This window comes from Ambystoma mexicanum, chromosome 6q (genome assembly GCF_040938575.1).
Source record: "Ambystoma mexicanum isolate Mex_15411 chromosome 6q, UKY_AmexF1_1, whole genome shotgun sequence".
In the NCBI taxonomy this organism is placed as follows: domain Eukaryota; kingdom Metazoa; phylum Chordata; class Amphibia; order Caudata; family Ambystomatidae; genus Ambystoma; species Ambystoma mexicanum.
This window is the reverse complement of record NC_090937.1, coordinates 163,370,493-163,396,660: the sequence shown is the minus strand read 5'-3', so window position 1 is coordinate 163,396,660 and position 26,168 is coordinate 163,370,493. Positions and strand designations below refer to the sequence as shown.

The following is a 26,168-nucleotide window of genomic DNA, read 5'->3' as shown; positions in this document are numbered from 1 at the left end:
ATTATCGGTGGGAGGGTGGTCAGGTAGAGATTGAAGAGGAGGGCAGATAGACACGCTCCTTGTGGGACTCCTGTGTCGACTGGTCGGGCTTGGGAGGTAAAGTTGGAGAGTGTCGTTATTTGGTGCCTGTCTTTGAGGAATGAGGCTATCCATTTGAGGGCGGTTCCACGTATTCCTAGGGAGTGGAGGCGATCAAGGAGTATTGAGTGATTGATCGTGTCAAAGGCGGCTGATAGGTCGAGGAGGATTAGTGCGGCGCATCCCGCGGAGTCAGCAGTCATTTTAAGGTCGTCCCAGATAGAGGTTAGGGTGGTTTCAGTTCCGTGACAAGTTCTGAAGCCTGATTGGGCGGGGTCTAGGAGTTTGTTGGCTTCAACAAAGGCGTTAAGTTGAGAGTAGGCGGTTCGATCAATGAGTTTGGCGAGGAATCTGGTGTTTGATATGGGGCGGTAGTTTTTGGGCTCAAGCGGATCGAGCGAGGGTTTTTTAATCAGGGGTTTGACGTGCGCCAATTTGAATGCGTCTGGAAAAGTACCAGAAGAGAGGGAAGCATTTATGATAGATCTTGCGTGTTCTCCTGCGCAGGTGGAGGCAAAGATTTCTTTAAGGGTAGTGGCTGGGCATGGATCCAATGGGGATCCGGAAGGTTTGCGGGTAGATAGGAGTTTGAGAAACTGTTCTGTTGTTAATGGACTGAAGGAGTCGAACGTTGGTTGCGTGGAGGTTGGCGCTGATGGGTTGGGTGGTACGGGCTGAGGATTGTCTAGTGGCTGTAAGAGTGCTAGTTTGGAGGTTAGAGTATTTGTCCTTTCTATAGCCGTGGAGTAGAAGTGGAGGGAGAGTGAGTCACAGAGTCGGGATGGTTGTGTTACAAGCTGGATTGGTGAATTCGGAGATAATTTTGTGGAGTTGTTTACTTGGGTTTTTGCAGTTTAGGATTCGGGAGTTGTAGTGGGCCTTTTTTGTTTTCCGGATTTTGGCTTTGTACCGATACAGGTGTCGGGCCAGGGTGGTCCTGCTCTCATGGCTTTTCTCTTTATGCCATCTGCGTTCTAGGTGTTTGTATAGTCGTTTAGTGGTCTTCAGCTCAGGAGTGAACCATCTGGGGAAAGGGCCACGGCGGGTTGATGGTTTGCAGGAGGGGGTGAGGCGCATCAGAGGTGCACTAAGCCATGAATCAAGGGCCTCAGGGGTGAGATGGTTGTTGAGAGGGCAGGATGGTGGTGGAGACTGGAGGAGAGCCTCGGCTAAGTCTGGGGTGATTATTAGTTTCTTCCAGCATTTGCCTATATTCGGAGGTTCGGATATGAGTAAGGGGAGGGGTTCGGGTGAGTGGATGGTGAAAGAGAGAATGAAGTGATCAGACCAGATGATAGGGGTGGGCGGCATTAGCTGAATCAGGTTGTTGGAGCTAAAGATGGCATCGAGAGTGTGTCCTTTATAGTGGGTCGGTCCGTTTATGTGGGGTTGGAGGTTAATTGCATCTAATCCGTCAACCAGGGAGTATGTCATAGGGTTGGTGGGGATGTCGAGCCATATGTTGAAGTCTCCAAGAAGGGTGAGGTTGGGATGGTTTAGTTGGAGGGTGGCAATAGAGTCGCAAAGGTTATTTGCGAAGTGTCTGTCGTAGCCTGGGGGCCTGTAGATTAATAGGAAGCTATGTGAGAGCGATGGTGAGAGGGATAGTTTAACAAGGAGAGATTCGCAGGATGGGATGGAGGGTTGGTTATCGATGATTGAGGCGCGGAAGAGAGATTTGAAGACGAGTGCTACCCCTCCTCCCCTGGAGGGACGGTTCAGTGGGATGAGGGAGTAGTTGGGGGGAAAGGCTTCGTTGGCGATTGGGCCGAAGTCGTCAGAGAACCAGGTTTCAGTGATGAAAACTAGGTCTGGTTTGTCAGAGGTGAGGAGGTCAAAGATGGAATGTCTGTTTTTTGCTATTGATCGGGCGTTAAATAGGATGCAGTTCAGATCGGCAGTCGGGGATGATCTTTTTGGTGGAGGTGGAGGGTGCAGTGGTAGAGAGTCTTGGGGGGGTAGGTTGGGTGATGATAGATGGGAATAGTGGGCGAGCAGAGAGATTGGCAGGCCTCGGGAGGGGTTGGGATGCTGCGTGTGATAGGATGGTCGGGTCTTGGAGGGGGGATTTGAAAGAGGGATGTTGACGGTTAGGAGTTTCAGTTGCAGCTGATGAGAAATCGAGAGAGCGGGGTTTCAGGCGGGGGGACGCCGCGGGGGAAAGGGGGGATTGCAGGATAGATGTGATTGGTCGAGATAGGGGGGGCGAGGAGTGCTGTGAGATTGAGGGGGACCAAGAACGTTTCCTCTTTAGTTTCCTTGCTGCGACTGGTGTGTGGGAGAGAGTGGGGGGGGTCGGAGGGTGATTGGGAGGCAGCTTCGGTTCTTGCTAGGGCTAGCCGTGCAGTTTTTAGGGAGGGGAAGGGGTGAGGTCGAGTGGGGATGGTGGCAGGGGTATAAGGGGAGGGCGGGAGTTGGGTGATTGCAGGGTGGGGTGTGTCGGGTATGATAGAGAGGGGAACGGGTATGGGTAATGCTTTTGGGTCGGGGGTGGGGTTCGGGGGATGAGTGGTCTTGGGGTGGGTGGCTCGCCAACGTGCCCCCCTTGCTTGGTGTTTGGAGAGGGGAAAAGCAGGGGGTGCGAGAGAGGGTGGGGGGGTTTGGGAGAGGCGGGAAGGGACGGAGGACAGATCGAAGGGTGCAGTGGTAGAGAGTGCCCCCCTTGCTTGGTGTTTAGGGAGGGGAAAAGCAGGGGGTGCGAGAGAGGGTGGGGGGGTTTGGGAGAGGTGGGAAGGGACGGAGGACAGATCGGAGATGGTGTTTCTGACTGATTCTGGTGGAGTGGGTGCACTCATGATTGGTGCGAGTTTTAAGATTGGTTTAGGAGGGTTTTCTGGTTGTAGTTCTAAGGTCGGTGATGACACGCTTTTAGGCACACTTTTTAGGGTTCAACTGCTCAAACCTGAGATCCTTCCTATAACATGAGATGTGATATCCAACTCCTTCCCATTCCAGACCGGAGCCCTTCCAATAGCATGAGGTTTTTCAGAGGGGTTATTGGGCGCAGCTTCTAATTGTAATTTTGGGGAACAATTCTAAATGCCAGTTTCTTAGAGAGGCTATTGGGGGCAGCTTCAGAAATACAATTGGGAACACTTCTAGATGCAGCTTTCTTCAGAGAGGCTATTGGGTGCAACACCTGAATGCAATTGGGAGCACTCTTCAATGCAGTTGCGAATACTGTTAACTGGTATTAGGAATGCTTCTATGATGCAACTTTCCACAGAGAGGCTATTGGGCGCAATACCTAAATGCAATTGGGAGCACTATTAAATGCGGTTGGGAACACTACTAAATGGAATTGTGTGATCTTCTAAATGCAACTTTCCTGAGAGAGGCTATTGGGCGCAGCACTTAAGTGCAATTGGTAACAATACTTAATGTAATTGGGAGCAGTACTCGAGGCTATTGGGCGCAACTACTAAATGCAAATGGGAACACTTCTAATTGAACTTTCCTGCGAGAGGCTATTGGGTGCAACTCCTGAATGCAATTGGGAACACTTCTAAATGCAGTTTTCCTCGGAGAGGCTATTGGGCTAACACCTAAATGCAATTGGGAACACTATTAAATGCAGTTGGGAACACTATTGAAATGTACTTGAGAACACTTCTAAATGCAACTTTCCTGCGAGGGGCTATTGGGCACGACTCCTGAATGCAATTGGGAACACTTCTAAATGCAATTTTCCTCAGAGAGACTATTGGGCACAACACCTAGATGCAATTGGGAACATTATTAAGTGTAATTGAGGATACTTCTAGGTGCAATTTTCATTAGAGAGGCTAATGGGCGTAACTTCAGAATGCAACTGGGATCATTTACTAAATGCAATAGGGATTGGGTGAGAGGCTATTCTAAGAGCAATTGGGAACAATTCTAAATGCAACTTTCCTGCGAGAGGCTATTTGGCGCAGCTTCAGGATGCAGTTGGGAGCACAGCTAGATGCAATTGTGAGTACTTCTAAATGCAATTTTCCTCAGAGAGGCTAATGGTCACAATACCTAAATGCAATTGGGAGCACTATTAAATACAGTTGGGCACACTACTGAATGCTCTTGGGAACACTTCTACATGCAATTTTCCTCAGAGAGGCTAATGGGCGCAATACCTAAATGCAATTGGGAACACTTCTAGATGCAACTTTCTTCAGAGAGGCTATTGGGCACAACACCAAAATGCAATTGGGCACACTTCTAAATGCGAATTTTCCTCAGAGAGGCTATTGGGCACAATACTTAAATGCAATTGGGAACACTTCTAAATGCGAATTTTCCTCAGAGAGGCTATTGGGCACAATACCTAAATGCAATTGGGAACACTTCTAAATGCAGTTTTCCTCAGAGAGGCTATTGGGCACAATACCTAAATGCAATTGGGAACGCTATTAAATACGGTTGGGAACACTACTGAATGCACATGAGAACACTTCTAAATGCAACTTTCCTTAGAGGGGCTATTGGGCACAACACTTAATTGTAATTGGGAACACTTCTAAATGCAATTTTCCTTAGAGAGGCTGTTGGGTACAACTTCTAAGTGCAATTTTCCTCAGAGCGGCTAATGGGCGCAATACCTAAATGCAATTGGGAACACTTCTAGATGCAACTTTCTTCAGAGAGGCTATTGGGCACAACACCTAAATGTAATTGGGAACACTTCTAATGCAACTTTTCCTTAGAGAGGCTAATGGGCAAATATCAAATGCAATTGGGAGCACTTCTAAATGCAACTTTTCTCAGAGAGGCTATTGGGCACAACTTCTAAATGCAATTTTCCTCAGAGCGGCTAATGGGCGCAATACCTAAATGCAATTGGGAACACTTCTAGATGCAATTTTCCTCAGAGCGGCTAATGGGCACAATACCTAAATGCAATTGGGAACACTTCTAGATGCAACTTTCTTCAGAGAGGCTATTGGGCACAACACCTAAATGTAATTGGGAACACTTCTAATGCACTTTTCCTTAGAGAGGCTAATGGGCAAATATCAAATGCAACTGGGAACACTTCTAAATGCAATTTTCCTCAGAGAGGCTATTGGGCACAATACCTAACTGTAATTGGGAACACTTCTAAAATGCAGTTTTCCCCAGAGAGGCTATCGGGCACAACACCAAAATGCAACTGGGAACACTTCTAAATGCAATTTTCCTCAGAGAGGCTATCAGGCACAATACTTAAATGCAACTGGGAACACTATTAAATACTGTTGGGAACACTACTCAATGCACCTGAGAACACTTCTAAATGCAATTTTCCTGAGAGAGGCTATTGGGCGCAATTCAGGGAGAGGCTATTGGGTACATTTCAAGTGGAACTTTCTCAGGGAGGCCATTGGGCACAACTTCTAAATACACACTTAGGCTAAAGGGTACACTTCTAAATGCGCCTTTTCCTCAGAGAGGCTATTGGGAGCAACTTCCAAATGCATTCTCATCAAGGTTATAGGTACACTTCTGGAATGCAATTTTCACATGCAGAGGGCAGAGTTTCTGAATACAAATATAATGAATTTACAGTGGTGATGCTTTGTTAGTTGAGTGGTAGGGTAGTATGGTGTGAAGTAATTGCTTCTGGCCCCGCCCTTTCCACACTTACTTGATGTTGACTTCTTGCTTCTCCTGCTGATACCTGCAGATACAACCTGGAGCCGTCTCTGTAGGAGCCGCCCTTTGCCTCAGGTCCTTAGCCGATGGGCTGCCGGGCAGAGGGCTGCCCTGGAGGGACTGGTAATGAGTGCAGATCTTCTTGTCTGGGCCTATCAGGGGAGGGGGCAGGCTGGGAGGCGGGTCGGGAGGGGAAGAGAGAGCGCGAGGGCCGGGACGAGCTACGGTGCACGCAGGTGCAGAGGGCCTCTACAGGGGCTGGATGGGGACAGGATCAGGGCCCAGAAGGGTCTTGGGTGTGCTGCACTCACCTAGATGCGTCCAGATGGAAAGTGGCGCTCGAGGTGAGTTTCCGAGGCCTAGTTCCTACAAGGAATTAGAGTGGCCTATCAGGGGAGGGGGCGGGCTGGGAGGCGGGTCGGGAGGGGAAGAGAGAGCGCGAGGGCCGGGACGAGCTATGGTGCACGCAGGTGCAGGGGGCCTCTACAGGGGCTGGATGAGGACAGGATCAGGGCCCAGAAGGGTCTTGGGTGTGCTGCACTCACCTCGAAGCGTCCAGATGGAAAGTGGCGCTCGAGGTGAGTTCCCGAGGCCTAGTTCCTACAAGGAATTAGAGTGGCCTATCAGGGGAGGGGGCGGGCTGGGAGGCGGGTCGGGAGGGGAAGAGAGAGCGCGAGGGCCGGGACGAGCTACAGTGCACGCAGGTGCAGGGGGCCTCTACAGGGGCTGGATGGGGACAGGATCAGGGCCCAGAAGGGTCTTGGGTGTGCTGAACTCACCTCGATGCGTCCAGATGGAAAGTGGCGCTCGAGGTGAGTTCCCGAGGCCTAGTTCCTACAAGGAATCAGAGTGGCCTATCAGGGGAGGGGGCGGGCTGGGAGGCGGGTCGGGAGGGGAAGAGAGAGCGCGAGGGCCGGGACGAGCTACGGTGCACGCAGGTGCAGGGGGCCTCTACAGGGGCTGGATGGGGACAGGATCAGGGCCCAGAAGGGTCTTGGGTGTGCTGCACTCACCTCGATGCGTCCAGATGCAAAACTATAAAACAATTTGTTTTTTTCCATATATGCATCCAATGTGGGGGGGAAAGGTATTTCTGTTTTACCTGACTAGCATACTAGTTGCATCAGGGCACTATCCAGAAATACTGGTAGGCGTGCAAAGATCTCTTCTAAAGACAAGTATCATGGTAGAACATAACATTCTGGACAAGACAGGTGTTTTTCAATTGCCTATTAGTTGAAGATTGTGCAAGAAATGGAGTTACTTGTGTTTAGCCTCCATAACTGATTACCATCTTCTGATGGGATTTTCATTATGAATTGATTGTTCAGCATATATGCCTCTTTTGAAAATGGCTTGTGATTCATGTCACCTAGCAATTAACTAGTGAGCTCTTTAGGTTACTGTGAAAGAAGCATTACACTGTCAAGTAATCACTTTTACAATTGCACGCATCTCTATTAAAACAGCAACAGAAATAGTGTAACTTAGTATGCAGAGTCTTTTATGTTGTAAAACAAAAGCATAGTTTCCTTGCAAAATGAAACAGTACTCGTTACAAGTAACATAACTATTTGTTCTAAGAACATGGAAACATCTGCTGTAACTTGCCCTTTCAGCAGTATTTCTTTTAAAATACCTACATATTTGGTGGAATCTAGGAGAGCAGCTCCCCCCTCCTCACTTCTGGTCCTCCCCCCAGATGCTCAAAGCCCACCCTGGCAATTTCTCACAAAGCTAGCTCTCTAGATGGATCATGACTGTCTGAATCCCTTTTGGTTCAAATGAAATAACGCACGCGAAAAATGAATTGTTTATGGACGTGGAAGCCCTTCTGCATGTATGTGTGTGATGCGTATGTCTCTATACATAATATTGATGACAGAAACATCATTTCTCAGGTCAATTACAATGAGATATGCCTGAATTATAGCTAGAGGAGGTCATTGTCCTGTTGCTTTCAGATCGTTTTAACAGAGGAAGATCAGTATCTATAATTAAAGTTTCCAATGGTTTAATGCATTTGATTGTGTTGCATTTAAGGTGAATTATGATATGATAGGTTATTTATAATGCGCTTGATACCCAGAGTTTTCTAAGTGCGGACCCAGGGGTGGAACCTTGAGCTATCTTCCCATTATGTGAATGTATGTGTTATTCTTGTTGATGCCAGTTTCATGGAGAGTATAACGTTATCAATGGGATTAAGTTGGTTAACATTGATCTCTTTTTGACTGTGATGAGGTTTTGGATTATTAGTTAATTTTAAGAAATTGTTGACATTATGATTAGAATGTTATCTTCTTTTGAAGGTTTTAATGTGGATGAATTGTAATGTAATAGAGATTATGTGACAAGTAGCATTTATTTTATTTGATTTTATATGTTGTTTGTTCTTCTTTTCTATATTATATGTGTAACATTTATTTATAAACTATATCACATTGATTAAAAAAAGTTTATAACAAGTTATAAAGTTATGTGCTGAACTAAATAGTGAGCAAAAACACAAAATCAAATTCCCCATTTTTATCTTGCAGCTGGGAAAGTCGGTGGTTGCAAAATGTCCCATTGCCTTGGGTACTCTTCTTACTCTCAGCATGTTGACTGTGAAGGTGACCGCACCCCATGGCTTTCCACCAGAAGAGATCTATAGCCTAGTTGGGAAGAGGGTGAAGTGGGATGTTGCAGAGGATGAAATCATCACCAAGGAGGTAGTAGAAGAAAATAACATGAAAAAGCAGCGCAAATGAAACAGAGGAGAGGCTGACTAAGGCTGTTCTCTGGGGATGAGAAGTGTACAGTAGTGTATAGACCGTGGTTGAACTGATGATGATCGAAAATGTGTTCATTAAATAATGCCGAAATTATTTAACTTTGTAACTGTGTTAATTTCATAATTTCTTTATAAAAAGTTGTTTCTTCCTTTCACTGCCCCAGGATGGATGTATGTAATATATATATATATGTATATATATAATGTGTGTGTTATACATATAAATATATATAAGAATGGCTGTATTGGGTAACATGTATCACATGCCCCATGTTGGTCTTAACCATGTTCCTGAAAACTGTCAAACATTTGAAAGATTAGCTGAATGCTTGCCATTACACTGGGGGCCTTTACAGGAAAACAGGGTAGTCCAGGTGGCACACTTTGTTGTTTGTGTAAACACAATCTAATTATATAAAAATAACTATGAATTTTCATTGGAGTGGCAAAGATTGAGGTGTCGCCGCAAAGTTAGGGACCTCATCAGATTTATTAAAATAATAGCTGCATTTGTAAGATGTTTAAGATGTTTAAATATATTACATCTATGCATTACATTTAGTAGCAGATGTTCCAACATGGCTGCCATTGTGGGATACAACCAAGTCTGATGCTAAAATGGCAGGCAACAACAAAGGACATTGTTTTAGTGACCATTATGCTTTACCTCTATATAATGCATTCGAATAAGGCGACATGTCATGTGAACAAGCAATGGGATCATTGTGGAATGCGTCATCATGCTGCCATGACTTTTTTGGGGATTATGAATAGTTAAAATTTGAATAATAAAGATGTTTTAACTCCTTACTGGAACTCTGTTGAATGAGAGAATTTGTTTGAATTTGAACCGACTTTGAGTGCGACTTGAGAGTGCCTGTGTTGGAGTGATATATATCCATATATATTACACGCCTGCGGTAACGGCTGTGTAGTTATGGTTAAGTTGCTCATCTCCTAGGAAGACCACTTTTTGGCCAAGTTATAACTTTACTCTTCCTGGACAAATTCGCATAAAACTTTGCAAAAAAATGAAATGACCCACTCTAAATTTGTTTGGGAAGTTGGGTGAGGTTTCATGGAGAGGGGCAAAGTTATAGGGGGGTCCCACATTTTTCTTCTTCCATAGACTGAATGGACAAAAGCTTTGCGCATGTCTACAGGCCAAACCACTAGATGGATTTTCACCAAATTTGGGCCAGGAGCGGCGGATTGGTACAGAAAGCGTGCCTTTGTAAATTTAGTGAAAATCCGTCCATTACCTTCTTTAGAAACAGTTGAAATGTACGTCTAATAAAAATAGACGGTCCCATTTCCCTGTTCGCTCCGTGGTCAACAGTCTCATTGGCCTGGAGTATGCTGTGATGTCGGCAAACATTGGACGCCGCTGGTGGTTGGCTGGAGGGAAGCGTGATGTGCGTCACAATTTCGGGAAACATCTCCATGTTGAATCAGAGGATACTGCGGCCCATAAAGTGGCTGGAAAACATGGTTTGCAGCATCTGGTTCTTCAAATCTTAGTCTGTTTATCTCTTTCATTTGACAATATCCTGCATTCATTGGATCATTTCCTCTTCCAAAGGCTTATCAAAGGTTTTATTTAGACTAACTTACCAGGTGAGTTTTGGAAGTAAAAAGTAATATACAGAAATTTTAAAAGTTCCATATGTGCAAAACTATAAAATGATTTGCTTTTTTCTATATATACATCCAATGCAGGGGGGAGCACATTTCTGTTTTACGTAACTAGCATACACGTTGCATTAGGACACTATCCAGTAACACTGGTAGGCGTGCAGAGGGGATGAAAAGGGTGGGAAGTCAAAAGTGGTTCATATGATATATCTATTAGGTGGAAGAAGACAGTGGTGTGGGAGCGGTATCCGTGAGTACTGCGGAAATTTGCAGGTAGCTCTTCAGGCGACTTGCTTCTCTGGTGACTGCAGGGTACTGAAAAGGAGAGAGCATGGGAATAGTGTGAGAGAAAGCTTCACAATAGCGAGAGTGACATTGAACAAACACCACAACACACCAAGGGCCTGATTCATGGATTACTTGCATAGTTCAAAGTCAGTGCATGTGGTTATTTTTGCAGTACTAAATGACCATGCACAGTTCCATGTATCAGGGGTTGTGTCGGTAGTGCAAAGTCATTTTTAAGCAGTGCAAACTCAGTGTGAACCGTGCAATATGTCAATGAATCGGGCTCCAAGTTCTGATTAAAAAGAGGAGTTGAAAGAAAATTGCTGTCTGAGATTACCTAACCAGGTATCTGAATTATTTTTAGGCTTGTTAAAATATTAGTTTATGTGGTAGTAGTGTTCTATCGCTTTCCACCTCTGAAGCCAAATCTACTTTTCAAATGGATTTTAGACTGCTCTGTCATGTAAGGAAATCTGTCCCAAAACGCAAGCGTTGCTAGTTCACTTTTCCATTTTGGGGGGCCTGGAAAAAACTGACTGTGAATGTAAAGTTTGTCAAAAATCCAAAGTTATAGCAGTGTATATATTCTTGGTAGCAGGTAATTATAATAGCTATTACAAAGGGTGGGCAGGGGATTTGGACACGCATTGGGAATGAAAGCCCATGATTTAACGCGCCCCCAATGCCCTCTCTGTTGCCTCTTTTTTGACTGTCAACAAAGCGACCGAAAACAGGTTGCTATTAATAGTACAATACTAAATGAATGTGGATCTACGTGAAATGACAAAATCCAAAAGTCAGAGTCCCAAAAGTCTGTTTTTTATTTTTTATTTCCCATTTGATTGCATATATATATGTGGGGGAGACCCCTCACAAACCCCCACCTTACCCCCATACATTTGTATTAACTTAACCCCATATATATATATATATATGTGAACAAATAGGGGTCTGACTTTTGGACTTTGGACTTTTTGCCCTCAGTAACTTCGTACAATACCTGGAATGTATATATCCAACATGTGATGTAGTAATCACAAAGAACTTGTGCGTGGCGCTGCCATATCTCAGAATCTGTCAACACGGGCAATGGGTTCTCGCAGATATTGAACTGCAGCATAATTTATGCCATCTGTCACACCAAAAAACTGGTAATTGGGAGTCTTCAAATATAGCAATATGTGTATCGAAGGCAATGTATGGTCACTTGAAGGTACGGAATTAGCCGTAGGACCAGTATTTACGGACATGAGCAAATTCTGAAATACAAGAATGCTTTTAACAAGGAGAAACACAGCTACATTACATGGAGCAAGAAGCTAATTATTCAGGCAGCCCCATGCGGCCACAGTACCTTTCAAACCTCCACTGATATTCTTTGAGATACGAAGATTGTGCTGTTTACTTACTTGTCCTTAGATTTAGTTTTATGGGAGTAACCAAGCAGCAACAGCGATGCCATTTTCCAGACTGACTAGAGACTCGCAGTGAAATCTTTTGTCCAACTCTACAAACCGTAGGCAAGAAGTTGACACTTTACCTCACAGTGCTCAGTGAAGAGATGGTGTGTCTGTTTCACGGGTCATGCAAGGGTAAGCAGCACATCAATCAAATGAATGGGCCATTTAACAGGCTCACCATACACTGGAGGATGCTGTCCCTTGCTCCCACTGGGCCTCAGGCAGCCAGGCCTTCTGCAGCTATAAATGGGTAGGTTTGGACAGAAAAATCCATAGGTGGTAGGACAGCTTGAAATACGGTAGCCTACCGCATGAATGGTAGGGTTGGCTAGTATGTACTATTAGTTTTCTTTTGAGATGCGAAAATAACATGTTCGGCATTGCCATTCTGTGCTATTGGTATGTGTGCAACGCTTGCACTAACTTTACGTGTGGCGGAGTCACAAGATCACCACATTCACCTTCATAGCTGACATTAGTTGTTGACAGTAGTTGCTGAAACTGTGAAGTGCAGGTATTTTCATAACTTGCATGCCCAGCGTAGCCCAACCTGTCATGCGAGGAGCTAGGTCCGGAAACAGAAACTAAAGCAGACATGCACATACAGAGCGTACAGTTACAGTGTTCTTGTATACAGTGGTTACTTAGAGAACATGTGAATAATTTATGGACAGCACTATGTACTGTTGCAATTGGTTTTATTTTTCATACAATGTTCCCAAGAAAGTGTAAGATGCCTGCAACCACCGCTTTTTTCATTTTGCTGATAAATTCCAGCGTAGAATGTCATCTGTGCTTTTCTGCACTTCTTTTGTCATCTGGCAAAGTAGAATAGGATTACTTGGTGGCTCTTGGTGGTTCGTGTGGGAGAATACACTTTCTTAGTAATTTAGGAAATGTACCAGCTGTTGTCTCTGTGATGCATTACATCATAAAGGTTTGCAGGTTGCTTCTTATTGCCGGAAACGCAAATGGACACACAGACCCGTAGCGGTCGTCCCACATAAGAATGAGTCAAAACACACTGCTTATGGTAATCTTGCGATGATTGCTCCACCACCCGTCTCTTGGCATGTGAAAGGTGTGGCACGGGCAATACGGTGCAATATATCTGCGAACAAACAGGAGTAAGAATACATTTAAGTAGCTGTTATCAGTGGCAGTGTAAAGTACAAGGGTCTACAGGAAGTATGTCATAAACGGGCACTAGGACGCCGGGTTATGTACCTTTGGGTGATCTACTGTGTGTTATTGAGTAGTGTCATATGTTCACTCACTGCATTGCTCTCTATTTTGTAGGTGCCACTCTCCTTCTACGGCTACACACGTTAATCATCTTTCAAACGTTGCCAACACATTCTCCTTTCTATGTGTTTGCTTTTCACAAAAGATGTCAGTGGCAGCGAGTGTTGTCAGACCCACACCATATTCTCTCTGTATGTGTCCAAAGAAACATTAAACAGTGCACACGGACAAAGTCTACGGTCTGGTAACTGTATAATTATGCATACAGATGTGTATACTAATAAATTTGAATCCCACTACACATGTATCACAAAGTTGTACTTACATAACTTCTGCAAATTCCATGTTTATGCTATGTGGACTGGAAATTGCTCTCTGCAGTGTATTGGACTGTTGCAGACTAACTTGGGGATATTGTGCGCAGCAACTATACTGTACATGATCTTTGTAACATTTCATACGATTGGGCTCATTACAATAGCAGTGGTATGCGTGCCAGTGTAACAGGCATGGTTGCCGCCGGCATAATTTTTTTTCTTGCTCCCGCGAAGGAGCAATTACTGGGTCATTACGGCCTGCCTTCCCGGTAATTGCCCATTCGCGGGCGCCGGAAGAAAATGCTCCCAATTCCCATTTCAACCCCATGGGGCTCAATAGGAATGGGGAGGTTGGATGCACCGGCACCATTCAGAATGGTGCCAGTGCATCCGACATGCTCTGCTCGCGGGTGCCAGTACGCCCACCAGGTCAGACCTGGTGGGCGGGAAGGTACCCGCAAGCAGAACTTGTAGTTTGCCAGTCCGGTAACAACGGTACCGGCAAGCTTACCTGTACCGTTGTTACCGGACCAGCAAACTTATAATGAAGCCCAATGTCTGCCCTTGGAGCAAACCATGCGTCCCACTCAAGGCTGTTTTACAATGAGCATTTCTCCTGTTGACAGAGAGGTATGTTTGGTTTCGCTTTACGGCGACCATGCAGCTGCAAAAACAAACAAAAATTGCTGCAATGGGTCAATTTCACTGTGCATTTCTGAATGTCAGTAGTGTGGTTATGTTGAAGTTAATATAACGTACATGGAGATCATGGTATCTTACACATGCTGCACTGAATGTATAGATGACAAAATACATAAATGTAAATTTACAGGCCCTATGGACTATTTAGAAGTTCAGAGTCTTACGAGGCAACGGTGTACGATGGCAGATTGTGTGTGCGATGGCTGCACATACGTGGGTGGCAGGGCCATCTTACACAGTTTGTGGTCTTGTAGCATGAAGATATTTGGATATTTGGGACTTGCATTCATCAAACAAAAGGAATAACTTTATATCTTCTTCAAACATTGTAAGGGGGTATGGTTTTCAAATTGTGTTTCCATTACACATTAAAAAAGAGAAGTAGGAAATTGAAATTTTAGGGACTACCGTAGACTTAACAATATGGTTGCCGAGTTGTGCACCAAGTGCTGCACTTTATTCTGTGTTTTATACTTTCCATGGAAATGGTGTACATACCAACAAAGATGAACTAATGCTCTAACAGGTGCTAGTGGCATGCGAGGAGGCAAATCCTACAGAACATGGGACAGTAACAGAAGACATATGGAGGCATTTTGCTGTTTGGGTTGTTGTGAATGTGCACATTAGTGGGTAGGTTAGTGTACTATAGCGCACTGAATGTGTCCACTTATTACAGGCTTAGGTGAAGAGGGTATTCAGCAAAAGAGGTTGTCCAGTGTGTGGAAGTAATGTAATACAATGTGAATTGAAGTGCCTAAGGGGTAGGTGGTTGTGTTATGTGTCGGGTTTGTGGTAAGTGGATAGATGTTTCTATGTATGGTTGTACTGTGTTGTGGAAGTTGTAGCCATGGTCTACAATAGTGACTTTATGGCTGGAGCCTGTACACTGTACGGTGTGTAGTGAAGCGTGTAGGCCCGGGGCACAAGCATCACATTCTAATATAGCTGTACATTGAACATTGTGGCATTCGTATGTGGATTGCAGAAATATATGGACACATTACCCTTTGTGGATTATGAAAACATATGATACCAATAATGTCATACTTACTGTTTCTGTTGTGGAGGTCCTGTGCAGTTTTTTGTGCATAGGATGTTGAATGTTGTACTAATTGTTGCTTCAGTATCTGTAGAAAAAGAGAACATAATATGTAAGAGCAGGTATGTCATCATTTTGCAGTTCATTACATTGCAGACATTGGGCCTCATTCCGAGTATGGCGGTAAGGGATAGCGGCCACCGCTAACGAGAGCGGTGGCGGTAATCCCTTACCGCCATACTCCGAGTTCCCTTTGCGCCATGGAGGTTTTAACACCTGCTTTTAGCAGGTGTTAAAAACCATGGCGCTAAGGTACCTTGATGTTAATTACGCCACCGTAATTTACGGTGGCGTAATTAACGCCTTCCCCACTCCCATTATGCCCTATGGGGCAAGAATGGGAATGGGGAAGGGTAAATGGGGATTGGGGAATTACCGCCCCGCCAACCTTGGAATGGGGCGGTAATTCCGCCATCCACCAAGGCGCTGCCGGTCCGGGTACGGCGTCAACCAAGGCGTTAATAGCGCCATTGGTTAGCGCCGTACTCGGAATGAGGCCCATTGTTACACTTTGTGGACCCTCATAATGAGTACTTCATAAGTACTATGCTTTAAGCAAGTATACTGTGCAAATTGCACAGTTCCTGTGTTTCTTGGGATAATCATTGGGTCTGTGGGTATTTACTGTTTTGTTGTACAGTCAATTACAGTAACGTTTGCACTTATTATAGCAATGTTTAAGGTGCAGTGTTGTAGTAGGAGGAATTGCAATGGTGTACAATATCTGTTTTGTACGTGTTGGTAGTATGGTTGCATTTATATAGCAGTTGGTGTATTGTAATTGTTTACCTGCTTTCTTTTGTTAGCACAGTTTCTTTATGCGTTTGATTGTTGGTCTGGTTTTGCAAGTATTGTGCCATTGCACTCTGCTACTGCAGAATTGTGAGGGCAGTTACATACCTGTTGGCGTACTGTAACTGTTCTTACTTTGGAACTGTTTGTGGATATGTTTTTAGCACAGTGGTTGCTGAAGGTTGAGCTGGCCTGTTCCAATGCTGCAAGTAATATTGCAGTATTCTGGTTGCAGTTAGATACCAGTTGGTGTATTCTAACTGTTTGCAGTGTCCTATTCCTATAGGGTACGTTTTGAAGCTTGTGCACTTCTGTTGGTAGTTTCACATCTATCCACATTTTGAAGTGGTGGTGTACCATTATGGGTTTACGTACTGATATTTGCACTTGAATGTAATTTGTTTGGCCATTGTTAGACAGGTGGTGATGCATTTGCCAAACACAGAATGCAGAGACACCCTCTGGGGTGTGGCCTTTTATAGGCTGCTCTGGAGCACTTGAAACTGGAAAGTGGCTCTAAATCTTTCCCAAAAATAAATAACATCTACAAGGGCACAGTGTAGGACCTCTGTAAGGGTGCACTCTCATAGTTACACTCCATACATTGCAGAAAACAGTACTTTTTCAATGTCAAGGGGCCCGGAACGTGTCCAGCAAATAAGGGCCCACGTGCAGCATGGGCGGGCTACCATGGTGACGTTGCAAATGTTCTCTATCGGGATGGCTGTCCGCAGGACACGTATTGGGCAGAAGACGTTGTTCGCATGTGCATAGGTGTCCTACGGATACCGTTGGGTTCCCTGGACTAATTCACAGTGCTACACGCATACACTGAACATTTTGGAACACGCTGGGTGTTTGTAGGGTATAGCAGGTGGGATGCTGAGGTGCATAGGTACCCACAGGATGTGGGTGGCTGCCTCGAACTACTGAAGTATGTCAGAGGTTTCTGGGGATATGTTGCAGAGGGGCGGTGTTACCAGTACATAGAGGAAGAGATACCCATGTGCCTAGTTATGCAACGGACAAATGTGTGTTCCCACACCTAATTATAGCTGGTGCACAAGATGCAGACATGTGGCCCATAGTGGCGTCCTACGGAAGCCTCCAATGTGATTGTGAATAGGCTGGGCAGGTGCAGTGTCCGTAGGACACTTCCATTTTCCTTACTTGCCGTCATCCCCACGAGTACTGTGCCCCACAGAGTCATAATGGGACTTTGAAAACAAAGCAAAAACCACTTGTACACTCAGCAACAATTTAAATATGTCCCTTTATTTCCACACATTCATAGATATTATTAGGAAAGGGAAGGGGTAGCAGAAACAGATACATACACAGGGGAATTGGGGATTTGTACAAGTTGGTTGTGAGGGGAGGAAGGGATTGAGGTCTCATCATAATGTCTGTGATGACACAGATTTAGCTGGGATGGCGGGCTGGGGACTTGGGAAGGGGTACACGTGCAGGTGGGGCAGTAGTATCTTATTTCCTCCAATTTTGGTCTCAAAGCTGTTCAGTTTAGTGTTTGCAGCGTTTCCTTCACTTCCTGTGGCCGTATGGTGTTGTGGAAGAGGTGCCTCTTGTGGTGCATTTCTTTGCTTTCCAGTATGTTCTGTTAAAGAAAAAAAGATCTTTTAGGTGTACATGAAGTAATATATATATTATTTGTTTTACTTTACACACTGCAGTGCGTACCAATGGTCTTACTGTCGTCACACATTTCGTCATGAGGGAAATTCTCTTCCAGCCACTCTAGGGTGCTTGCCATTGCTGTGTAAAAAAACAGAATTATGCTTTTCTACTATTGTACGCTGCACGCACTGTACAATTATAAGACAGACTTACCACGTTGATGTGACGTTCTGCTCTCAGCACTTTGCAGTCCTTGGTCTGGCAGATTGTTCTTCGTTTCTATGTTAAGCAGCAGTGTGGTAAGATTGTTCAAGGCAGACATTATTTGTCTTGTTGGTGCGTACCCTTTATGGTGCATACCTTATGCCTTTGCTCTTTTTCTTTTATAAGTACTGAGTTGGCAGACCTACTCTATTTTCCCTTGCAATTTCCGTGCATGGTGCTGTTTATATAAATCCCTTGACTTTGCTACATGATATGACTATGAAAGAGGACCCCTGCCTTTCCGAGCAGGTTGGATGCTAGCTGATGTCCGTGAGCAGATGCATTCTCCGCGACCACTATGACCATTAACATTTTTGTTAGTGATATATAGATATGTATCCTATTACATCAGTATGCAGCTTCTCATTTCTATTGGGAATCATCATATTCCTGATAATCTGGGCTCGTGGGGCATCAGCACACACAGAGTTAACATAAACGGCATCCTATTTCTTTTATTACAAATGCATTATGTGATATTTATGTTTCATCTTGTACACCATAGTTCTGAAATATTTGGCTTTCACGTTCAGCCCAAGCCAGAATAGTGATTGGTGTGTGATTTTAGGAGTGGTAGTACAACACATCTCAGGTGCAGGTTGCTAGCAACTGGTGAACACCTTGTAAAGCACAATGAGGCGTCCACTTTGTAAAGAGCTATATATGAAAATAGTTATTCAAATTAATATATTGCAACATTAATTGCTTTTTTGTTTTTAAATTTAGACACTTGCATTCAATGACATGTTTCATTGGTGACTGATAACTTTTCATGTAATGTCTTCCCTGCTAGGCTTAAACCATGAAATGTACTGTGCACCTGTTCTAAAGCATTAATTCTCCCATCCACTCATTTATTGATTCATTATCAGCGGCAGCACTTAGTCAGGATGAGTTATGCAGGGGGAAATAACCCCTAATTGATTGGATCTGGCACTGCCAATTTTTGATTAGTTTCATGAGAGGGGCATTGTATAGATCGAAGAGTGGTGAGAGACTTGATCCATGTGGAACGCCACATTTGGTGGTTCTGGGTGTTGAGGTGAAATAAGGAAAATAGGTTGTTTTGGTTCTGTCTGTGAGGAAGGAATTTATTCATTGCAGTGCAGAGATGTGAATGCTAGATTCTTGTAGTCGCTTGATTAAGCTTGTGTGACTGCTGGTGTTGAACGCTGCTGACACGACTAGTAGAATGAGGGTTGATGGCATGCTGATGTCAGCATTTATTTTTAGGTCACCCCATATGGAACGTATTGCTGATTCTGTTCCTCTCATTGCTTTGAATACAGGCTGGGATTGGTCCATTGGTCCATTTGATTCCAAGTGGTGGAGGATGTCTTTGTATAGTCTCTCTCCAGGATTTTGACTGGGCAGGTATTTTGGAATGTTGGATATAATCCTGTAGATAGTTGAAACATTTGCTTCCCCCACATCACTCTTTAAAATTGCTTTAGTGTAGGCAGCTTTGTAAGCCTTTGGCATGATTTCTGTTTCCAGTGATAAATTGATAAACTTTCGGAAGCACAGGGCTTTGTTTATTGTCGGATAGTAGGTTTTTGAATGCGATTAAATGGCAAGGGTCATTGGGTTATCCAGCCTTAATACTCTCCTTTACTATTGTTTGAAGTACACATCATTTTTTTTCCACCCAAGTCAGGGTAGTTATCAGTCATCAGATATACTTCTCATTTTGGTTCAAGCTTTGAAAATTCATGAATGTTTTGATGGAAGAATAACTGCTCCTAGACCGCACATTATACTGAACTAACCACTTCTAGGCACTGAATGAATGGTGCTAGTACAGCACTATCTTTTCCTGCAGAAAATCTTAATGAGAGTTTCAAATTCCCAGTTAAATTCCATGAAACTGAATCACATAAAATAGAGTAATGTGAACATTTCATGGACATTGCATCTCTCAGTGGGAAGTAACTGGTAACTTGACTGACAACTTCAGTAGAAGAGTGTCCAAAAGACGATATAGTGTGGGCATAATTTAATTTGGTTGTCACTGTGCTGTTTAAAAATAAAATGCTTCACTGAAAATAAAAACATTTTCAAATATCCGGTCTCATACTTTGTCTGAGATCCCAGAAATGCATGGGTTGGCCCAATTCATTAAATGTGACCTTTCTGATGATTACATTTTATGTGAGAGTCTCGCCCTTTTGTTTGCAATTCGAATGACAAGGCTCAGAAGAATGTGATGACGAAAGGAATGATGAATTGAGCTCCACCTCACTCTAAATCTGTGTGTTTGTTTTAAAGGAATGCATCCGTCAACTAGACAGAATTAACAAAATCGTTTCATTCTACAATACATTTGATGAAAACACGTTGCGTGCTCTTGACTAATGCTTTTGATAAAATGAAGTTGTGACTGCAAGGCTATCCCTGTCCTTGAGGGTTGATGAAAGCTTGCGATGCAAGGATCGACCCACATGTCTGTCTGGCGTTGATTCCAAGCTCTGGAACCCTAGAATGAAAGTCTTCTTCCAAATCCCTAACCAATGTTTAGGCAGGATCCACAAGCAATGTGTGCAAAAGATATAGGCTGCCTGCCAGGAGTGTACTTGTTAAACATATCTCCAAGTCTTAAACTGTATGTATGTTGGACCACATCACAATTGTAGTGGGAATTGTAAAACAAGTGGTATTTCCCAATTATGGGTTGTGAAACTGATATATTGAAAAATCGACAGCTTAAACAGAGAGGTAATTCTTCTAGAAAATGTGATGGAAAAGGTGCTGGTTGAAATACTGCATGCAGCAATTCTATTATTCATGATGGGTAATAATTGCAATATGCAATCCTGCAGAAATATCAGCATTGCTCCCAGAGGTAAGGGTAATTTAGTTTGGCAGCACTCGTACCAACATGACCACATATGGAAAAAGTAATTTTCCACATCAAGTCCTAAGTGATATTCTTCCCATCTGGGTTCTAGAGAGGTATGTGCTGTCCAACTGCCATGCTGTTTTTCCACATGGGGTGGGAACATAGACCAAACACTTCACTTGTGAGGACAGAGAATGGGCCTCATCACAAGTTGGGCGGTATTCCAGCGCAATTTCTGCCGAGCGGATATAGCGTTATCGCCGGGTTGCGTGGTGGTATTAACGCTGCATCACAACCTGCCGTGAAAGCGTGCCCCACTCCGACAGTAATGCTATTAGCGCCCGGTGGAAACCGCACCGAAATCAGTGTTACAGCCAAAATAGCCCTTCCGCTGGCGACTCCAGTGTTATTAGAACCAGCAGAAATTGCGTCACTGCCAGTTCGGAAAGCATTGAATTGCCCATCTTTAATAACACAATCGACAAACCAAAAAATGTAAAGATACAGAAATTATGTAAAAACTAGCAGATAATAATTTATGATTGCACACTTTTGAATTACAAAATAAACTGAATTTGAATTAAGAAATGACCACCAATCTAAACATGATGTTAACATGATCAATACAGTATAACACGATTAGTCTAAGTCCCTGTAGCCATAGATTGCCTTATAAACTACTGCAGGCAGCCTATTAGAGCGTCTCTAGATGCAAGTTGTATTGCATGTTGCAGCAATGAGGGGCCATGTGAGTTTGTGACATAAATAAGGAGGCAATACAGTAATCATCCAAATAGGCCTAGAACATGTGGGACACATAATCATAATGAGCATTATTCAACAAACGTTAAAGCTCTCTTGTCTGTCTATCTCAGAGATCTGCTATCTTTGCCCTCCAACTCTCATCATTCGTAGCGAGCAACATCAATAGTGGTAGATTATAGGAGCTGTAGTCCAAAATATCAGGGGAGCGGCATGATCCAGACCCTTAGTCTATGATATGATTATTTATATAGCGCCTATACACAATGTGTTTCAAAGTGCTTCAAGGGAGGGAACAAGGGAAAAAATAAAGTCATTGTTACAGGCCATGAGCAATAAGGATGTGAAATTAACTAGCGTACTAGGCCTGACAACATTTCTGGTAGACCAGAGAAAAACAAAAGGTGAGGGAGAGGGGTGCAGAAAGGGAGGGGAGGAACAAAACAAGCGACTTTCGTACTAGGCCTGATGACATTTCAGATAGTGCTGGTGGGGCAGGGAAAAAAGTAAGGGGAGGGGGAGGAGACAGACAAGGTTGCTATCATACTAGGTCCAGAGACAATTCTGATCCTGTCTATTCTGCGACTTTATGGTTACTTGAGCAGCGGTTTCCCATGGCACGCCATGTGTGGAACCAACATTGTTAAGTATCTCTAATAATATTCAGTGCTGTCATTGGGCCGAATCTTCCCGGATCTGGCAAAAAATGTCTTGCTGTGAAATCCATGTGCACTCAACATTTATTTTAGAGTGCTGCATTGTATTCAAGTTTTAATATGAACCGTGATCTCTAGGTTCAGAGGCAAGAGACTGCCCGTCAAGATCACATGAAGGTCTGAGCAGTAGACATAGTGTAAAGATAGGTGACATCCGCTTTTTACACATTGCTTTATGCTTTGTTTTTCAATAAAGCATACAATCTGCCTGCCATCAATGCATGACAGACAACGTTTAAAATTACTTCATATGGAATTTGTCCGCTTATACTGGATGGTTAAACAGGTGGTTTCCGTAGGGATCAATTGCTACCCTGCCAGTAGCTATATGTCATGAAGGCCCCTGAAGGTGCAGCAGGTGCACAAAGAAATGGGAAATCCATTTTATTGCCCCCACTACGCCACCAAATTTCTTCAAAATACCTTGAGTGTAAAAGTAAGGCATAAACTGTATATGCCTTGCTTTTATGCATGACTTTTGCAATCCGGAGCATAGATCACAAACTTCTCAGTATCTTAGTTAGTGAAGTGTGTTAGGTGACTGTGTGGCTACCTATGTGTGGAGAAAAGGATTGCCAACACGCGGACCAAGTTTCTTTTTGGAAAATTATCACTTTGCTTTCGTTTTTCTGGAAGAAGAATATCACCCTTTAAGGAGGAGGAAGTCTTTCCTATATATTCACGACCCGCGTGAAGCACAGGCGTGAAGTGTGAAAGTTAACTGTTAGATGTTTGGTGTGAGGAGTGAAGAGGCGGCACTACATACCTCCGATCATCGCATACGTCAACTAAGTCGACAACGACCTGAACTATAACCAATTTCTCTAACTCTGCATTTGGCTGGAGAAAGATTAAGTCTCAGTAAATCAGCGTCAGTTTTATTTTTTTTTTAAACTATTTTTATTAAATGTTAACAAACATTACAAACCAAAACTGCAGTGGATACAATAACTTTTCATATATACATTGATCAAACATGTTCACTGCTCCCCTTTATCCTCGCCCCCTTCCGAGCCTACTACTGCTCACATTCATTTCCTTCATTTTATGGTGAGGTTTCGCTATCTGTTATATCCGAAGGGTCCTGGGTTGACCCAAATAGTTCTACCATAAGCAGTCTCCAGGCCATCAGGGTCTCAGTTTCTCCCTCCTCCCCACTACTGCTAGCTTCTTGCCATACCATGGTTTCAGCCTCTGCCCATTTTTGCAGGTCCATCCACCATGACTCCAATCGTGGTTTGTGGCAAGTCTTCCACCGCATAGCAATTCTCCACTTAGTAAGCGCATATGTTAAATCTTTCAATTTGCTGATATGCCTAAGTTTTTGCGGCCTAGAGAACCCCCCTAACAAGCAGGCCCACACAGAATCCACCACACGCCTAATACCTTTTACTTCTAGAGCGCGTGCAACTTCCCCCCCAAAGCCTTCAATGACAGGGCATGACCAGAACATATGTACCTTGCCCGACTTCTCTTCATCACACTTGGGGCATGCCTGCTGTCCCATGTTCTTAAACTTGGCCATCTTTTCGGGTGTCAGGTACGCTCTATGCGTAATGTACAATTGCATCTGTTGTAGTCTAGCATTTCTTGACACTTTCTTGTGATACCCCTGAACTCGTTCCCACATCCCGTCCTGCATCGAGATACCCACTTCTTCCTCCCAGTCCAGTCTTAGTTGCACTAACTCCTTTCCCACTTTAGACATCACCAACTTCTATATTCTAGATATCTTGTGTCCCCCTTCTGCTATATCATATATTGTATCCATAGTAATATCTGGTTCTTCCTCAAGCATCAGTTCAGACCACGTTCTCTTAAGCTCCTGCACCAGTCTATGGTACGTGATATACTGGTCGGTGTGCAACCCAGTTTCTGCCCCCAACTCCTCAAAATCTGTTATGGTCCCATCCTGCCAGATATCTCCCAATGTCACTATCCCAACAGGCTCCCAATGGTTTCTAATTGTCGCCCTTAACTGTACATCTCCACCCGCCAGTGCAATCAATGGTACCTAAGGGGAGCACGGGTTTGGGTTCCCCATCAGTTGGCATGCCCTACGCCACATCTTCCAGCCAAACACCATCATCCTGGGGCGCCCTTCTAATACAGCTGGGGGTAGCCACATTATCTCTCTCAAGTAGAATGGGGCGCGGTCCCGTTGGAACAGCCTGGTTTCGGTGGTCGCGTCCTCCGAGAGCCATTTAGCCACATATTGCAGCTGGCTCGCTACATAATAGGCTTCATAATTAGGCAATTTTATACTCCCTTATTCGCAGGGGTTCTGCAGCTTCCATAGAGCTACTCGCTTACGTGTACCCTGCCATATGACGTCAACGACACATACTGGCCAGTCTGTTGAAAAACTTCTTAGGTATCCAATACGGGATATTCCCAAAGTAGTGGAGAAGCCTAGGCAGAACCACCATCTTTAACATTGCGCTACGTCCCATCATTGCCAGGGGGAGCTTAACCCAGAACCGCATGCAGTTTTCGATTTTCATGACAGCAACTCCTGTATTGCGCCTGTGTTCTTCCTCTACAGAGTGGTAGACATCAATTCCTAAATAGTGGAATGTGCTGGCAGCCCACGGTACCAGTAGCACTGGGAGGTGATCCAGGGGGATCCCTCTATACCTACCCAGTGGGAACATGCTTGACTTCTGGGGGTTCATCGCTATGCCAGACATTTCTGCATATCTTCCCATCACCCCCAGTATATGTTGAAGGTTCACTTCTGGATACCGCAGATACAGTAGTATATTGTCTGCATACAATGATATCAGCTGTCGTTCATCCCCCACAGGGATGCCTATTGTGTCATACTGTTGCCTCCAATAAATAGCCAAGGGTTCTAGAGCCAATATATAGAGCATGGGAGACCATGGGCAGCCCTGTCTGGTGCCTCTGCTGAGTTTCCACTTCTCCGATACCACTGTACCTGTCTTAACCCTAACAAGCGGTTCACTATATAACAATTTGGCCCACCGTAGGTATCCCGGACCCATCCCGTAACCAGCAAGGGTCTCCATCGGCCATGTCCATTTGACCGAGTCAAAGGCCTTTATTGCATCCAGCGACACCACAGCCAGGTCGTCTTTGCTCGTTTTCACGTATTCAATGACACTGTGGAGCCTTCTGAGATTGTGAGATATGTTCCTATTAGGGACATAGCCCGTCTGATCGGGGTGTATCAATTTATATATAACTTTACGCAGTCTATTAGCCAGGATAGCAGTCAGAATTTTACTATCTTGATTCAACATTGACAGAGGTCTATAAGAACTGCAACTGTGTCCAGGCTTATTAGGTTTGAGGAGCGGTATTATGATCGCTTCTCTCATTGACTCTGGCAGTCTGCCTTGCTCATGCGCCTCGTTTAGCATGTCCAACAGTGGGGGGGGAGTACCTCTTCCTTGACTGTTTTATAGAACTCGCTCAGTAGTCCATCAGCCCCCGGGGTCTTACTGGTCGGCATCTGCCTTACCACTTCTCCCAGCTCCTCCAGTGTAATTGGTGCATCCATTTCCTCTCTTTCCTCTGCGCTAGTATATGGCAATCCTATGTCCTCCAGTGTTTTTTCTATCCTCTGGCGATCATCCCCTCATCCTCATACAACAACTCATAATATTTTGCAAATTCCTGATTCACTCCTTCCTGGGTGTCCGCCTCCCCTCCATCCTCCCATTCTATTAGTCTGATCGGGGGTCTCGGGGTTTCGCTCTTGTATAGCCGTGCCAAAATCTGACCTGGTTTGTCGCCTCCTGCATGTTGCCTCTCTATATATTTCTTATAGTTAGGGTTCCCCAGTCTTTCCCAGCGCTCAGCACACTTTTGCTGCAGTATTAGGCCACTGTCTAGAGTGGCATTATTCCCACCCCCAGCGCCTTTTCCAATTCTCTTTCGGCTTCTTGTAATTCTGCTAGGATCCCTCCCTGTAATCCTTT

General features: G+C 44.3%; 1 protein-coding gene across 1 annotated transcript in view; it reads left to right on the top strand.

The window, feature by feature from the left end:
- LOC138515850 (sialic acid synthase-like) overlaps positions 1-9,280 on the top strand; it is a 273,833-nt gene extending 264,553 nt beyond the window's left edge. Inside the window, exon 6 of the mRNA XM_069630594.1 lies at positions 8,229-9,280. Within this exon, the coding sequence (XP_069486695.1) occupies positions 8,229-8,441 (213 nt within the window). The 3' untranslated portion in view covers positions 8,442-9,280. The remainder of the gene's footprint in view (positions 1-8,228) is intronic.
- The last annotated feature ends 16,888 nt before the right edge of the window (positions 9,281-26,168 follow it).